We start from the raw sequence: 19,573 nt of genomic DNA on the forward strand, positions 1-19,573 counted from the left end.
TTTTTAAATATACACAAAAGTCAAAATTGTTCAAGAAAATAATATTGATACATAAATGACCAATATACTGTAAATTAAATACCTATCAATTCAGTCCAAATGGTTTTTGATTCAGAAGCCCACTTTTAAAAACACTTAGCATTGCTTAAATAAAAAGATCTTTCAAACCAGTATAATAACTTGAACAAATTTTTTGACTACATAATAAACATAACCAACCCAATAATTACCTCAATATCAAACAAACAGCCAAATTCCTTTAATCAGGCTAATTAAACACAAACTGGACTGACCTAACTGATCATAAAATCAGACCAACTAATGGCAAAAGCATTCACATTGAATATACTTATGTCAGTGGCCAATTTGTTACTACCAATTGGAATGAGTGTTAAAAATCAAAACAAAAGGCCAATCATTTAAACTTTTTCTAATTTTAAAATCGGGCAGATTACAAAGATCTGACCAATTAAAATTTGAGAATATGATCTTAATGACCTTATTTTGTTTATAAACTTTTTCAAAAAGTCTAAAATTTTGCCATCTTTTCTATTTACATTGATAATGTTTTTATATTGAAGTCATGTATTCCCCATATAATTTTAAGCCATTCTGGAAGAAACAAGGTACAAGAAAAAAGAATAACAAAATTATAAATATGTATATAATGTAAAATTACATTTGATTAATTTAATTTGATAGTTTTCATACAACTTTCTATAGTAAATACTAGTACATATAATTCTCACTCCTAAACCTTTAAGTTTCCGGTAAGATACAAATTCAACTAAATAAACGAAGTTTTCGATTCTCTACCGAGATCTGCTTCGGGTTCATAATTGTTCTAATTATGGAATGCCAAGAATTCAAACATTTTTGAATATAAATTAATTTGAATAATTGTGCTAGATTTAATGTATAGACAAAAGACCCCTCCCCCATATCTGTATATTTATGCATTGGCTCATCCTTATGTGAATAATATGTAATTATTAATAAGGATGCTCTTCATATGTGTATTGCCACACATATGAAGAACATTCATATCTTATCGGAAACTTAAAGGTTTAGGAGTGAAAATTGATAGTTTTCACATATCCAAAGTCTGGTCAAAACAGTCGGCCAGAACCAATCCGACTACATTTAGCTTTTTAAATCTGTCCAATTGGTACTACTAGTTGGCCTACCAACTGCTGTTGTCATGGCAACACAACTTGGAGTCGGCCCAGTCAATTATATTGTGTGAAATCACCCTAAGGTTAAATTATTACTAAGAATTTGGTAAGTAGTAGTGGTTAGGCTGCCATTTCTTATTAAATTTAAATAATTATAAATAAATTAATTTCTTCAGAGTCAATCTTTTCTTCCGGAATATTCTAAATTATTAATTATAAATAAATTTTAAAAAAGATGACAGCCTATCTATCTACTTCCTGACAGATTACTTAGTAATTGTGTTTTTTACTTTCTTTTTATGTAATATTTGGCATGAGATTCAAGCTGTATTATGTTAATACATATATTTTTTAAATATATATAAGCATAAAACACTATTCAGTAATCAAAATAAATTACTACTATAACAATAATTTGCATGTAACAAGAGATTTTAAAAATTAAGAATATAAGAAAAAAAATATATACTTCAAGTTTTAATTGCTAAAATGTAGTTGACTATGACCTTCAAACTGGTAAATTGCAGATCTTCCACATTTGATTAAAGTCTCATAATTTTGTTCATCTTTCAATTAATTAAATAAACACCAAAACAGTAAAATTAATTTAACTGTAAGTTAAACTTATTTCACTGTTTTGATTGGAATGACTTTTATTGAAGAAAACTTTTTGAACTTATTGAAGATTAAACTTTTATTGAAGAAGTTTGTTTACCTATTAAACCAACAAATAAAAATTCCTTGAATGAAATAATAAAGATTACATAATAGTTTGGTAATTAAAAAAATAGCTTGAAAAATATTGTAATTAAACATTGAATTAAAATTAGAGAAGTCAATTTTGTATAAATTAAATCAGAATGATTTGCAATCTTTAAGAATTTATTCAGTTTTGATTACATCACTTCAACTTCATTTTAAATTCTTATAAAAAGTCACTTATTGTATTTCATACATGTAGCTATTTCCATTTAGTTCTCAACCAAAACAAACAAATTTCTAAAAATATAATCTACTCAATTTTAAGTAATTTCTTTTTATATATCTGCTCTCTAAACTCTTTGCTTTATCAAAAGTGAAGCTAAATATAAAATGTTTTGAGTCACATTCTTTTAGTATCTCATTGTAAAAGACACCAAACACTTCTAAAATGTTAACCTTCAGAAAACTATATAAAACATTACAGTTTTAAAATGAAGTAATGTATGTTCTACTAAGAAGAATTTTTCTTCGCCATTCCAAATTCATAACAAATTTTAGTGCATTTATAAATAAATTTAAGACTCGATAATTACAGTATAGACGAGGAAGGATTTACCTTTATGAGTTGATCTAAGAGATATTTTAAACCATAAACTCTTCGCAAAATAACCGCGATTAATTTCTGGCGCTTTCCTATCAGTTGGTTTGACAAAATGTTGTAAATAATTGTCTACCCAATAACCAACGTCAACCGCATATCTCTTGCACGCTGCAGCGTCATCGTTGGTTGACATAACAGCATCGTCTTGAATTATGTTCTCCATTATTAGCCGAATTACTTAAATTATCAAGTCTGGATAATTTCCAGACGAATCTTTTGAAATAACATCCACTTTTCTTCCGTTTTGTTTTCGGCTGCTTTCAATATTTTTTATTTTTTATTACGACGACGGCAGCGCCAGACATAACGAAATTTTTAAATTCATATTTGATAAATAATTACGGTTTAATTCAAGTTAATATATTACAAAAGTCAATATAGAAAAAATTATTACAATTTAATTAATAGATAAGATAACCATGTTTTTATAATGATTTATATTATCTATGTTTATGAAATTGAATTAACATACATTGTCGGCAGTAAATTTGAATACCGTACTGTACATTAAAAGTAATTTATATAAGAAAGTAGATGTTGTTTTTTACAAAATTTAAATGGAAATTTCAATATATTTTGACGAAAATATTTGCTTTTACTTAAAACATAATTTGAATTAATTTTTTATTAATAAATAAATACTGTATTTTCGACTAGTAACATTAGAGAAAGTTTTTCGGTTATTTTTGAATAAGTTTATTTTGAGAAAAATCAATGTAACAAACGCTTATTCAAGTTTTGCATTTGCTCAACGTGTCCTCCATTACTTATGTAAATTGTCCGATAATGCTGACCATTTTGACTTCAATCTTGGACCACCCTATTTGCAAATTTTCCAAACACTATCTATTGTTGACACTTTTCGGTTAAACAGTTTCTGTTTCAGCCAACCAAATCCAAAGAAGTCAAGGGGACTAGCATCATAACACTTCGCTTCTTGTTTGGTGTACAGAAGCCAATTTCCATTTTCTGATAGAGATTTGATATTGCTTGGTTTATTGACCAAGCAATTCTGCATCGCGACAACGCAAGCTTATACACATGCCAATAAGCAAATGTGTAAGCTTGCGTTGTCGCGGTGCAGAAATATTTTGTGCATCTCATTGGGATACATACCGTACAATATATAGCAGATGCTCTTCAAACAATGGTTTCGGAACGTGGTCGACATGATACTGTTCAGTTATTTTCACTTTTGAGAGCACTCTGATAAGCGAAAGTGCGCTGCTTTCCGACAAATATCTTGCGAGAGTGAATTCTTGAGTGTAGGGATCGCAAAAACGCGTAAAAATGGTGAATAATTGTAAAGTTCCGAAGTCGGGAAGTTTTGAGAGTCAAATCGTGTCAGGAACAAGTGTTGGTGATGTAAACCAGACACGAAAGAAACTCTCCCAAAACTTATCCTAAAACAAACGCGACACGATAATGAACGACCGAGGGGATGTCAACCGAGAGAGAGGGAGCTTTGTCCAGGTGCTCGTGTACGAGTGTCAGAAACGGGAAACAAAGGGGGGTAAATGGCAACCGAAGCATCTGGCGGACCGCTAGAGGTCAAAAACGTCAAAGAGAGGGCCATAACGGCGGAATATACGGGCACGAACTTCAAAGACTCCGTCCACACCTCTCGGTACTCTCCCTACCCAGATCGGTCTCCGGTTTCGCATAGAAACAAAAGAAATGACCAATCGGGGTAAGGGAGAGGAGGAATAGAACCAATCAAAAGGGTGAGATTCAAGAGGGAAAATCTTATAAAACTCCCGAGTCGCGAGGTCAAGGAGGTTCGATTCTCCTTCGGTCTTTCGGAAAAGAAGTGCGGCGGTTCTCTTGCAGACAGGTGGTTCCTCTCCAGTCGAGTCTGCACCGGTCAAAGACTGTCCGGAACTCCCGGAAAAGGGTTGCCGTCTACAGAGGCCAAAAGAACTCCTCCTCTTCTACAACGGGACCACATCCCTTCATTCATCAGCGCCACAAGAAGACCGTCTCTCCGAAAACGACCTAGAAAGCCCGGAACGTTTCCAATGTCACCATACCTACATTGCCCTAACGATCTAGATCGTGTTGTACCTCAATAATATGTAAGTATGTACTGCATATAAAAATCACAAGATTTATCATAAACCGACTTTTGCGTTAATTACTGGCTTCAGTAAGATTTCAAGCAAAAACATTTATACATCATAAAAGATTTTTCAATGTTAAATCTGGTCGTACACTTGAAATTTTTCATTCTTGACAACTTTTTACAATGCCACAATAATTAGATATTGCAAAAATAAAAAAGTCCAGCAACGAGTTGCGTAATTTTTCCAGCTGTTATGAGATTTTGTTTAAAAAATAACTTTTATATTTTTAATTATATATTGAATAAAATTGTAAGTGGTACCATCTGTTACGAGATTTTATCATAAATTTTTTTTATATTATTAATTATTATAAAATGGCAAAACACTTAATTTTAAGGATAGAAATTAATTAATAAAGAAATGCGGGGTATATGATATCGGAAGTTTGGAAGGAGTTCGCATCACTAACTCCTGTTCAGAGCAACATGATGGAATGAAGAAAGAATATTCGAATGTTCTTTCTTGATTTTAAAATTTGAATCATTGTAGAATGTCATATACGCAGTGATAACTGGAAGTACTGTACGTACTATGTTTACAGTAATAAGGCTGAAAACTCATTCAAAAGTAATTTAAAAACCCTCTGTGTTATAATAAATAAGTTACATATACAGTATATGCAATTCATTCTTCTCCGTATAAAAATAAATTACATATTTTCAATTTCTAATGGGTGATATTGACAAAATTGCATATTTCGTATATGCACGCATGAAATCAATAAGAGCCGCAAGCCGGTATTTCATATACAGTATTGTAAACAGCCACACCATATTATTTAAGTACACAAAGATAAATACATATAGTCAATTTTTATTTAAATTAATTAATATGATGACATACTTTACACAAGTTTTAATAAATTTTATACAATCCTTAAAACTTGTGTAAAGTATGTCATCATATTAATTAATTTAAATAAAAATTGACTATATGTATTTATCTTTGTGTACTTAAATAATATGGTGTGGCTGTTTACAATACTGTATATGAAATACCGGCTTGCGGCTCTTATTGATTTCATGCGTGCATATACGAAATATGCAATTTTGTCAATATCACCCAATAGAAATTGAAAATATGTAATTTATTTTTATACTGTATAAAAATATATGTATATATATTTTATACAGTCCTTAAAACTTGTGTATATTTATTATTATATTTTGAAATAATTATTTCAAAATTTTAATAATAGAAACAAAATATAATAATAAATATTGGTTTAAAAAGTATAACATTTAACGCTTTCCACCCTTTTTTTTTTTTTTTTTTTTTTTAACTCTTTCCGCCCTGTGGGCACTAAGAGGGCCTCTTATAGTAGGCCCATTATGGGTTCGGCCAGGCCCACAATGGGACGACCGGGTGGTGAGGGACGGGGCCCGACATATCCGAACGGACCACCCCCCGAAAAATTCCTGGGGATTATTCGACCCGTTCGGATTCGATCCCGGGTCCCCCAGAGCGGTAGGCTGCCACCTTTACCGCTCGGCCATCCGGCCGTCACGCTTTCCACCCTGTGAGCACTAAGAAGGCCTCTTTAACCTCGCGTTAGGCGCGCGGGGGATCAAACACGGTGAGGCGCGCGGGGTGCACCTGCACCCCACGCGACTAAAGTTGTTACTGAAAAAAATCAAAATTTTTTTCGCGATTTTTTCGTTTTTGACGTTAGTGGGATTGTGTTTCTGATGTATTAATCAGCAATACTACTTAAAATATATCATTTTTGTTTATTTATAACAAAAACAAAAAAGTATTACGTTTCGGGAATTTTTCAGGGAAAATATCGTCAACTTCAAAAGTCTATTTTTCGAACTGTAAACAAGTCTGTTGCTATCTAATCGTTGAATCGTGTTCCCGTATGTATTTTTTTAACTGTCCCAATCATTAAATGCTTTTTCATAAACACCGGGCCAAAAATATTTCAGTATTTCCAAAAGTACACCCCCTCGAAACTCTACAGCAACTAGAGATAAAAAGGCGAATTATCGGCAGATAACGTCGATAGTTAACTTCTTTTACACTTTAATTGGTTACTTTCTTTGTCTGTTATTAGATCCACCAGTAAAAATAATTGTCGGTAAAATTTCCGCGAAATGCCACGCCCCCGCAGACTACCACTTTGACTTATGTAAACAGTCGCTATAAAATCGCTTGTTTTAATCGGTTTTTTTTTTACTTCTCATTTGGTAACGAGAAATTGTTTGACGTTATTTAGACAAATAAACATGTTTTCAAGACAATTTAGCAATAAATATTTCCAGAAAACTCCACTTTTCAAACTTTCAATGCTAAGTCTATGGGACACCTTCTTTCCGTTAATTGGCCTTAAAAATCTTATTTACACGCCTTCTATGCTCTTACTCGTCATTTGTATTATGAATGATTTGATACCAGGCAATAACCGTTTTTTCAGTACACTAACTCGGCTCCACCCCCTCCATTAAGCAAGCCCATTATGGGTTCGGCCAGGCCTACGGCAGGACGGCTGGGTGGTGAGGGACGGGGGCCGACATATCCGGTCGAAGCACCCTCCGAAAAATTCCTGAGGATTTTTTGACCCGTCCGGATTCGATTTTGTGTTTCCAAGAACGGTAGGCTGCTAACTTGACTGACCGCTTGGTCAAGGAGACGGTGATATAGAGGGTTGTAATGTGTCATATCTCGAGAAAGATAGGAGTTAATGAAGATGTTATTCGTTATTAACATTTACAGTTTTTTTAAACTCATTACTACCCTCAAAATTAAGCTTTTTGCTATTCTATAATAATTAAAAATATGAAAAGTTATAAGTAAAGGTTCTAATAGTGAGACTAGTGGTATTTATCACGTATTTCTTAAAATTATCCGCATTTAACAGAGACAAAGATCAAAACAATTCACCAGTGGCGTAGCGTTGGTATCAGCCGCCCGGGGCGGAAGAAAATTTCGCGGCCCCCTTATTTAGGTATTTTTACAAGATATTATTATTTATTGTGAAATTTTGCCACCCCCTAAAAGTGCCGCCCAGGCGGGCCGCCCTGCCGCCCCACTACGCTACGCCACTGCAATTCACTTTATTTCGTCTTTTTAACAATACATTTCGGATTCGTAATTTTCCAATCCCTCTTCAGGCTCACGGCTTCAGTGTCTAAGGTTGTTGTCTAAACATAACGAACAAAAGATTTTTTTTTTTTTAACTCTTTCCGCCCTGTGGGTACTAAGAGGGCCTCTTTTAGTAGGCCCATTATGGGTTCGGCTAGGCCCACAATGGGGCGACCGGGTGGTGAGGGACGGGGCCCGACATATCCGAACGGACCACCCGTTCGGATATGTCGATCCCGGGTCCCCCAGAGCGGTAGGCTGCCACCTTTACCGCTCGGCCATCCGGCCGTCACGAACAAAAGGTTAGTTCATGTTAATATACTTTTGTTATCCAGAATGATGCATATAGTGCACAATTTGTACACATTCTAATGGCGCAGTTTCTACTTATCAGTCTCTTTCACTTACTGGCATGTTTTCTTTGTCTATTTTTGATGGGAAAATGTGACACTTCTTCCATTTCTCATAATTATTAGCTCTTTAAAAAATTTTTAACTACACCAATGTGGTTCACAACATGACAAAGGTCAAAATATAGTTTTTCATTGTAAATATTTTCACAAACAAACTATAACTATAATAAAAATACCAGAACACTATTTATATTCTGTAAAAGAAAAAAACACTGTCCGAAAAAAATCAACAATATTCTGAGTGTGGTACAAATCAGATTGACCTGAGTACACAATAAATAAACAATTATATGGCTGGGAGCAAAGCCTGTTTTTAGGGAAAACTCTTAATTTTAGAGGAAATTCAGGTCTGTTTAGGGGTTTTCACCACAAAAGAGTGGCAACATTGAAATTTATCTGAACAGATGATAATTAAAAAAAAAAAAAATGAATATTTTACTAGTAGTAATAATTTGTCGAGATTTGAAGACTATCAATTATATAAATCGAAGGATTTAGAACCTCGATGATGTTCCAAGTCGTAGAACCGTTTTGAGATAAATTTTACCTGGGTTAATAGATACAGTGATTAAAAAATAAAAAGGCAAATTATTACAAGTGAAGTACACAGCGATAACAACCGATATTTAGCCAAACTTAAAATGTATAGCCTTATATAACAGATACCGTTTTCTTTATTTCACAAAATCGTTTGCAATCTGCAAAAGTTGGACTCTCAAAGATTATTACTATAGTAAAAGGAGTGCAACATAATCTCTTGCAAGTAACACGGAAACAAAACAAGGTGCTAATTTGAAGAAAACAATAAATTACCATTTCTAGAGTAAATTTAATAATTGAGAAAACTAATCTTGTTGCAGCAACAATTCTAGATCTGCGATATCAAAAGTTTGTTTCTGGAATAAACGAAAATTTTGTTATTAATGAAACTTCAAAATTAACTAATGTAGCTGTTGTGGAACAGGTAGTAATGAAAGAACCATCTAATATTGAATATGGTTTGTTGGAAATATTCCGATAAATGCTGATATTTAACCCCTCGGCCATTCGGCCGTCAAATCTAGTTCACCGATCTCTTTAACTTTCGATTTTCATTTAAATAAATTACAATGCCACAGTTATAGTTTAGAATTCTATAAAATTCTTGTTTAAAATAAAGTTACGGTATATTTTATTTATATTGTCTGATTTTCATTTATATTTCGTACACCATCTTAATAATATAAGTAGGCTAAAAAGCGATTTTCCACCATAATGGTACTATTATTACACGCTAGTTTCAATATTTTACGTTTTAATGGTTAAAACGAGAAACACGTAATGTACAATATTCTTGTGATGTATTGTGTTTGCATTTTGTCAATGACATTTTGATGACGATTTTTTTAACGATCAGAATCACTTAAATAATTGCACCAATAGCAAAGGCACTCGCGCTCTGACCTATTAAGTTTAAGTAATTTGCTTTGTTTACGGACCAAATATAATAAGCAAATATTTTAAGGCAGTAAAGTTATAACGACAATTTTATTATTGATAATAGATTCATTTAAATGACTATACCGTATAAATCGATCGATTGTAAAATATCTACTGCTGTATAAAATGCAGCATTCCGTTTTATGATAATTTCAATATACAAGATATATTATTCTTATAATATACGGTATATATGCAACTTATCTACTTATAAATTATTGATATATAACTAAATCTATGAATAGACAAAATTTTCCAATATATTTTCCAATTGTAAATTTCTTTTCTGCGTATATATATTATAAATAAAAAAGAAAATTATAACATTGCAAAGAGATATAAATACGGTTTTTATCTATTAAAAGAATGATTAATTTTTGTTAAACAATTCGCAATTTTGTTACACGCTGCCGTAGCTTATATGCATCATCTTTGCGTGACGTCATTATCGGCTGCTGTGTAGCTGAGCTGCAGACGGAGTCACTCGAAGACGAGTCGACTTAATAATTCTATATTAAACCATTTTTAAAAATCAGTAAAAGTGTCAGATCTATATTTAATATCGTCTAGGATGTCATCGTCAGGAGACTTTGGGAATCCGCTACGAAAATTCAAATTGGTTTTCTTAGGAGAGCAAAGTGGTAAGCATCTTTGGCACGTCTTGTATAAGCCTAAAGTTAGGGTTAATGTGCTTCTCCGGAAATATTTTTAAAAAGATTTCGAAAATACTTCTTAATCAATTACTTATTGCATAGATTTAGATTTATAAAGCTAAGTAAATTACGAAATTGAATAGTAAATATTGAAATATTCTATGTTAAATTTGTGTGATATTTGTTGGGCGTATCCCACGTCAGGTTAGCGGAGGTTGTGACTATGTGCAGGTGGGAAAGGGATTTAAATTTTCGAATAAATGTTTGTTGAATACAACAGGTTTATTGATATGTAGAGGTAAATGTATTCGAATGCAATATACTTATTCGCATAATCCAGCCAACTATCGATGATGCTTCTTTTAGTTTTCTTTGTAGTATTATTTATAATTAATAAAAAGTATATTTCTTGTTTAATTTTTTCAGTATGTTGAGTTATATATTAGAAGAAATTCTGATTTTTGAAATTTATATAAATTGCTGATATATTTTTAATTGTCTTGTCATCAGTGTATGAAAATATAAATGTAGAATATAAAAAAGATGCCTTCTAATAAGGCAAAACAGTTAATTTTTTTTAATATTGATTGATTAATCAATAATTCGGGTCAAAAAATGTCAAAATAAGATTGTGCAGGTTATGATCAAAATTTGATTATATGATATATCTGCTCTTAAATTTTCATGCATTCCCTAGATCCAGAGAATTGTAGAATCTGCAATAGCAGTAGTAGCCTTTTACATTAATTTAAAGTCATTGTTAAATTTATACAGTACTTTTTATTTTACTTATGAAAATAAGAGACATTTGCTTTACAGAATCTGTGATGATAATACATACTGATGTAAAATAATTTTTAGAACAAAATTTTTATCATAAACAAACTGATCTCATTAAAGACTTATATTGGAATTACTATAGTTCTATATACAGGGCAATTCTCTTGTTAGGAAATCCAAACATTCCTCAATAACTTGTGTCCAAAACTGCTTGGATGCTGGAGGGAGCCATTTTCAACATTACTTTAGGAAGACCTTGTTTTGCAAGAAGGTAAGTTCATGTAAATTTTAATAGGGAATCGTAAACCAATAAAACATTATTAAGGAATGTTTGGATTTCCTAGTGAGAGAATCACTCTGTATCAAAATGATAAATTTTGCTTTAAAAAATATTTTGATTTTGTTGATTGGATATTGATTCAAAATGTAATGTGAAGAACTATTGCTATTTATTAGTATCAAATAAACTCTTTTGCAATATGTAAAATAATAAATCATATTTAAGTATCCAAATAAACATGTTAAATAATAATATTTTATTTAAATCATATTTGAGTATCCAACAAATAAACAAGTAAAATATTATTATTTAACATGTTTATTTGGATACTCAAATATGATTTATCTCTTTTGTATTTAACTTATTTATAGAAGCAATAAATACATTGATTTTATGCAAATCTGCTTACATCTTTTTGATCTTTGATTTTAAGGTTCTTATTCATTTAAAAATTTCAGAACATATTTTATTTGCATTCAGTATTGAAATAAGATCAATTTGAAAATCTGATAAAATCTATTGTGATTTTATTGTACAGAATAAAAAAACACTTTTTCCATACTTGTTTAGATATAACCATGGATAAAAAATGAAAGAAATACTTATTTTTATTTATAGGTAAACTTTGTAGTAAAATTAAATAAAAATAAAAGATTCTTACATTTAAGTTGTAGTTCTGTAATTCATTTTTGTTCACTTAGATATGATTATGATCTCAAAGCAAATCAAAACATTTCCCATTTTTAAACATTACGAATACAAACCATTATTATTAATTCTGATCTAGACAATTTAGTCTAAACATTTGTATCATTTAAAGAAAAAAATTTAAAAGTAATAAAATTGTTTTAGACATATTTTAAAATATTAAGTAAGATATTGATGTATTGTTATTGTATTTACTTTACTAGTATTGTATATAAATTTTTATACTGCCTTCTGAATTTTAATTCTAAAGGTTTTTAACTTAATCTACTGAATTTCAGAATAATCATGGCTTTGAATTTTACTAAAATAGTTTCATGTAAAATTAATTTGAATTTCATACATATTATTTTAGTCATAAATTGTATGTTTAGTGCTTCTTGACTTTTAAATTCTGTTATATTTTTGAAATAAAATAATTACTGTCTTATTAAAATATTTTATTAACATTATAAAATTTAATTTAATTTACAATACAAATTTGATATTTCTTCACTTCTATACCTAAATTTAGTTGAATCAAATTAGCCTTATTAATTAATTGATCAAAGAAACATGCTTATATGCAATATACCATTTCTAATTTCTGTTATTACAACATATTGCTTTTGATTATTCATGTGAAAAACATTTATTCTTAAACCTATTTTTATAATTTTGAAATATTAGTAGTAAAAAACATTGAAAACTATTTCATAAAAAAAATAATAATTTTCTTTCATTTAATATATAGTAATAGTAGAAACTATTAGAGCATTCTAAATTATTTTGTATACAGAATGTTTTATTTTTGCTTCTTCAGAAAAAAAATAGTTAAGTTTAAAAAAATAATTAATTTGTTTTTTGAAAGTAATCTTAATTCCTAGTTTTTATAGAAAACAATATTTAGCATATTTAATTTTATTTTTAAATTGATTAAAAAATGTTTATAAAATATTTGTAAATTTCAATAATTTGATACTTTCAATAAACAAATATAATCTGCATCATAGGAATGATGAATAGAACAAAATTGATTAATTAAATGTAAATTATTTTTAAAAATTGTTTGAATTGTATTTCTTATAGATAACAATAATAATAATAACCAAATATTGATAATATGAATTTAATTAGATGGTATTCATGATTTCCTAAAGTTATTAAGACATAACAGTTAAATATCTATCATTATTAATCAAAGTTTGAGCTTAAAAATAAGATGTTTAAATCAAATAATACTATAGGAAATCATTAATTCAAACTCGGGGAGTTTGAAATCCTGTTAGTCCCTAACTACTTTTGTCCTTTCCAGGGATATAGATATATACCTGGTAAGGAATTAGATTACTTCAAAATACGACTACTATGAAATTTGAAATAAAAATTTTGTCCAAACTGTGATATGTGTATATCAATCTGTTCATTTAGATCAAAGTGCCTCTATACTATAAGAGAACAAGAGACTAAGTACAATTTCAATCTGGTTAATATAACTTTGCTTCTACAGTAACATATTTTCAGGTGTCACCTTACCCATAGTCTACCCTTTTTTCTCTTATCTCATAAAATACAACTGGGTTTTGGGATTGCAAGATTGGGCTATAAATAGCAGATGGGATATTTGTAGGGCTCTAGGTTACTGCATTTGTGCAACTTATTTTTAAAGTGGCCCAAAAAGTAATAATTTGGGTTACATTTTGAGGAATTCTGCTTTACTTTTTTTTAAATTATCTGGCAACTTATGATGATCTCATTGGACACATGCTGTTTACCTGCAGTTTATTTACATTATTATTATTAATTATTAAATAAAAATAGTGTTCTGTATATGTAGTCATATTTCAAGTGCTTAGTAAATTACATCAGTTACGAATTATTTGGCATATTTTACAGAAATATGTAAATCTCGAATAATTTAAAACTTGATGATAATTCAAAGTCATGATTATTTTGTTCCTTGAATTTTGAAGTAATGAGGATTTCCTGTATTTGTTATACTAAATACAAATACAGTATAGTCAGATTAGTGCCATTGACTAAAATGTTAACAAGTAAAATCACTTATTTTACTTAACATATTACATATTTTTGTATATTTATTAACATGTTGTGACATAATAAAAAACTTACAGGCCAAACAAATTAAATATATTGAACAAATTGACAAACAAATTATGACATTCAAACTAACAATCAACTTGTTCTCATTGGTATATTTAGGAATAATAAACATAGAGATAATACATATTTGTATAATTGAATTAGATACATGAATTACTAATGACATGGTCATAACATACTAGTTTCTCTCAATGTGCTTTGCTCTATGTTGATGACATTTCAAACAAAATGCTAATGAAATTCACAAACGAAATAGTTTACACCATGAAAAAAATGGCATGTAGCAATATTGATATTTTTGAATTCACTCAACTGTACAAACTGGATTAAAGGGCACAATGACACAAATGTGCTCTTTAATCCAGTGAAGCAAGCAGAGAATGCATTTCAGATAAAGTATACTAGGAACATTTACAACTTCAGCCTTCAGGTAGTTTGTACGTAAATTAGTCAAAATGTCAAGTAGAAGTAAGAGTAACAATGACATTATTTTCATTTAACTCATTCATAATACTTGACTATTAGTTTGACATGATAGCTATTTATATCATTTGGTGCATAAAATATTTAATATTTCATTAACTTCTTTTGAGAATAGAAAATAAGCTTTTTTAAAAAATATTTAAAATTTGAAAATAATGATAAACATTTTATCTATATTTTTCAGTTCAGGTTTACCATATCAATTAAATTGAGTACTTTCTTTAAACTAGTTCTAAGTATATATAGTTAGTTACAGATTTATAAAGTTATAGCAAAGTGTTCAATGTTACTATTTTAAATATATACATACTGTTTTTGAAAAAGTTTGTTATTGATATGAATTTGTAAATCATGATTATTGTAAGGTTTTTTTATTTAATAAAATTTAATTATGTATTCACTTTTAAAATAGTAGTTTATTATATTGAATAATCAATAATTTTATCGTGGTTAACCATCTATAGTACTCTTTTTGCATGTTGGGCAAATGGTTAGCTGACATAAGGCAGATGGTTAACCATGCTAAGAATCAAAAAAGCTAAAGAACAGTCTGAAGTCTCAGAGCTAAGAAGCAAACTAAGATGTGCTAGAAAATGGATGCAACGTAACAATAATTTTATGTTGAATAATTTAAAATAAAGTCAACAAATTGATCTCATTTTATTGTTCAATATTATATTATATTCAGATATGTTCAATAGTTTGTCATGATAAACTATTTATATCATTTGATATGTAAAAAAATTAATATATCATTAGCTTTATTTAAAACTAGCAAATGAGCCCAGTGTTACTTGGGCAAATGACTTGGTAAATATTGTACGTTTGGAAATTAAGTTATTACTATCAATGGTAATTTTCAACAACCATAGTAATTGTTATATAACACATACCCCTTATTGCTGAGAATCATTTTACTGCTTCAAATGGATGTCTTCAATCTGATCAATTTTCTGGAACATTTACAATCGTTCTATAATCATACTAATATGCAATAACAAATTTGAATTTAAGACAGTTTAAACATTTAGTTAAAAATTCAAAATATATAAAAATATTTATAACAATGTCTGAAATGTTATCAATTTAATACACCTAAGTATGCAATAAGTGCTAAGTACTCAGTCAGTCAGGACATGTAATTTTATATATTTAGATTTAATATGTAGTGGAAACTTGATTATCTGAACTTAATGGGACCAGGGGTCTTTTGGCTTAATAAAATTTCAGATAATCCAGAAACTTATTTGTTTTTGTGTTTGGATACATCAAATACTGTACATTTAGTGAACTATAAATATTGTAATGCAATTACTGTATTTGAAAGTAAATTAATTTACTCATAATCTAATACAATGTTACATATATACTGTATGACCTAGTCTTGTAGCATTACAATTGACAGTTGACATAGTAATTTCCAGTTACATGGAGAGTTTGATATCTGTTACTGGACACTGGTGCTGATTGAAATATGCATTTTAAACTTTTTACCATAAAAAAATTAATATTAATCTGTTTTTAAGAAATATTCATGCTTTTAGAAAAATAAGTCTGGGAACTGTTCATAAATATTACCATAAATTTTAAGTTGGATTAGCAAATTTTACATTTTCCATAATTGGGGCAGGTTATAGCAAATGCCAGGTTACAATGTAAACATTAAATGATTAAAAGAATGTTTTATTCTAAATTGAGAATACAGTGGATCAGTGATATATAGCAAAGCAACAGCTGTAATTACTCACAAAAATCACAGACTTAACTGTCTATTAAGTGCCCAGGAGAGGAGTCCTCTTGGGCTCACTTCTTGCAATGAATACTGTACACCCAACATTGTTTGTTTAATCATCTCCAAAAGTTTCCTTACAAACCAAGCACATCACATCATTTTCATTAGTATCATATGCTGATTTTCTTGGTCTGCTTACAGGATTTCTTTGGCTACAGTGGTTTTCTTTCTTTGTCTTGTATTTGTTTCTCTCTTTTGACTTATAGTAGAGGTGGGTGAACATTATGATTGGTGAGTTGGCTGGGAAGCAGCTTTCAAAAGTGCCTTTGTCCAACAACACCATCAGTCACAGAATACAGCACATAATGAAGGATCTCCAATGTTCAGTTAATTGAAAAAATAAGAGAAGGAATCTGGGTTGTAGCTGGATGAGGACACATAATAATAATGATGCTCAGTTGATTTGCTATGAACAGTTTATAGATAGTAATAACATTGTAGAAGATTTTCTCTTTTGTAAAAGTATCACTGCTGGTGCTAAGGCTCACAACTTGTTCAAGATCCTTGATATTTTTATATTCAAAAATAATTTGGAATGAACCATATGCATTGGTATCTCTACTAATGGTGTTTGTTCTATGTCTGGGTGTTATGGAGGATTTCAAGCACTTTTTCGAAGCAAATACCCTGATGCACTGTGGACCCATTTCATTATTCACAGAGAAGCACTCACATCAAAATATCTGAGTCTTACATTGAACCAGGCCTTAGAATATGTAGTAAATGTAGTAAACTTTAAAGAAATTCGATCGTTAAAGGCATTTTTCAAAAAATTATGTGAGAATATGGGATCTGAGCATGCATCTTTGTTGTACTACAGCACTTCAAGAAAGTACAAAACATTACCAAGAGACAGCAATGGCTCTCTCGAGGTAATGTTTTGTCTCATACATCAGGGAATTTATATTTTTTTAAAGAGGAAAACCACAAGTATGCTGAAAATTTTGTGAATGAAGACTTTTTGGTAAAATGAGCATACTTATGTGATATTTTTGAAAAACTGAATGTTCTGAATCTCTGCCTGCAGGGAAACATCATGCAACTTTTAAAGTGGATTAAGAAAATGTCAGCTTTTATTAAAAAAAATTAAAACTATGGAAAAGTAAAATAAATGAAGACTGAGGAAAAGAATGTTTCCCCTTGTTGCAACAGTTTTCAACCTCCAAAGGAGTTGATTTCTCTCGAGGTATGAAATCTAGTTTTGAAGAACATTTATCAGTTTATCACCTGGTTTCAGAAATATTTTCAAAATGATAATATTGATAAATTTGCATGGATTCAAGATGCCAGTGCTCCATCTGAATTTACTGCTGCAGAAGAAGAGAATCTTATTCAGTTGTCTTGTGACAATATGTTGAAAACAAAATTTAGCAGCATGGAATTAACTGAATTTTGGTTATCAGTAAAAGATGAATATCCCATCTGAGTGGTAAAGCTCAGAGAATTAATTCCATTGTAACTTCTTATTTGTGCAAAGCTGAGTTTGTAGCTGTGATAAAAACTAAGCATTGCACAAAAATCAATGTGGAGAAGGAAATGAGGGTGGCTGTGTCCAGTTTGATCCCAAGATTTGAGAAAATGTGCACTAATCAACAGGCTCATCCATCTCACTAATTATAATTAATTGAATTTGTTTAATCACATTTTTTTGTTATCTTAAAAACATGTTTTATTTATTTTTTACTTAACATCCTAACTCTCTAATTTAAAAAAATATTGGCTATTTCACTATTTTGCAAATTATACTTGTTAGATTTTGACATAGGGCACCTTGGGGAAATCTGGATTTAGCAAGGGTGCTGAAAATCAAAAAGTTTGGAAACCACTGGTTTAGAGTATTTCAAGTTTACAAAGATATTTTAAAAACAGATATTTTTATTAGTGTTCATAATTATTTGGTTTATTAGTAATCAACAGATACATCCAGCATTGCCCATCCAAACTGGAAAATGGCTAAATGTTAAAATAAAAATCATATTACAAATTTGTTATTTTAGCTTACTATTATGCTTATCATAAAGTATCAAGGAGGTCAAATTGGGAAGAATGGAGTGTCTTGATTTCATGATATTCTATATTTTTCTCAGATTCCAAGTTAAACAAGAATAATTTGGAGCAGATCAACCAAAAAACAAAGAGTAGAGAGACAAACATTTTATATTCTATATAAAACTGTCCAGAGACCATCTAGTCCAACAGACTAATGTTACATAATGATTCTGAGGAACAGCTAGCTTAACAGTTCCAATGGAATCATTCTGTCAGAACAGTTCTGCAATTGGATCAGTTCCAATAGTTCCAGTTCCAGCAGCAAAACTGGATCTCCCACCTCTATGGCATCTTGCTCCATTTTTAATACTTTCTCAGGTGTCTTCTAACAGCGTCATACCTTTTTTCCTACCTCATGGTGCAGTGCTTTGTGGATTAGCTATCAGTATTTGATGAATATCATCCAGATGATGATTGTCCACTACTATGTTTTTATCTATGTTATTGTGCTATATGTATTATTTTTCGCATAAATAAGTACAGTGGAACCTTGCTTAATGAGCATAATTTGTTCCAGAACCTTACTCATAATGCGAAACACTTGTTAAGCAAAATAATTTTTTTTAATAAAAATTAATATAAAATATGATAATGCATTCCATACTGAAAAAAAATACCCAAATACCATATTTATTTGTGTATAAGACAAGGTTTTTATTCATTTTTCACTGCTTCAAAAACCTAGGTCATCCTGTATGTGCAAGTGAAGGATCCTTTGCGTTTTTGCAATAATTTTTGTGAACTGTGTATAGTTCATGCTGCCATTATAGCAGAGTGCTATCGAGGTCAAGGTGAATGTCGCTGTTAAAGAAATGATCTGAAAATAGCTGGTCACTTAGCAATGATTATAAATGTAATTATTTCATATTTGTTAAGTTGGTATTTTTAATGAATATTTGTACATTCTGAATCATTAAAAATAAACTTTTTCCTGTCATGTACATTATAATCTTTTGGTTTTGCTATATGGGTATCAGGTGCACGGAAAAGCATTTTTCCAAAGCTGATAGCAGTCATTCAGGAAATACTGCATTTTAAATTCACTCGACGGATCAGAGGACGATGCTTTGTGGAGTAAGAGTGAAAAAGAG

General features: G+C 30.1%; 2 protein-coding genes across 3 annotated transcripts in view; one reads left to right on the forward strand and one right to left on the reverse strand.

Moving 5' to 3' along the window:
• LOC136983223 (leucine carboxyl methyltransferase 1-like) overlaps positions 1–2,843 on the reverse strand; it is a 38,494-nt gene extending 35,651 nt beyond the window's left edge. The window contains 2 exon segments of the mRNA XM_067279906.1: positions 2,494–2,535; positions 2,537–2,843. Coding sequence (XP_067136007.1) covers positions 2,494–2,535; positions 2,537–2,701 — 207 coding nt within the window. The 5' untranslated portion in view covers positions 2,702–2,843.
• A 7,226-nt stretch (positions 2,844–10,069) lies between these two features.
• The window catches only part of LOC136983224 (ras-related protein Rab6), a 54,186-nt gene continuing 44,682 nt past the window's right edge, over positions 10,070–19,573 (forward strand). Inside the window, exon 1 of one of the 2 annotated variants that reach the window (XM_067279907.1) lies at positions 10,070–10,278. In XM_067279907.1, the coding sequence (XP_067136008.1) occupies positions 10,209–10,278 (70 nt within the window). In that variant the 5' untranslated portion in view covers positions 10,070–10,208. The remainder of the gene's footprint in view (positions 10,279–19,573) is intronic. The other variant, XM_067279908.1, reaches the window with a different exon arrangement.

Source organism: Centruroides vittatus, unplaced genomic scaffold (genome assembly GCF_030686945.1).
Source record: "Centruroides vittatus isolate TY-2023 unplaced genomic scaffold, ASM3068694v2 contig_879, whole genome shotgun sequence".
NCBI lineage: Eukaryota > Metazoa > Arthropoda > Arachnida > Scorpiones > Buthidae > Centruroides > Centruroides vittatus.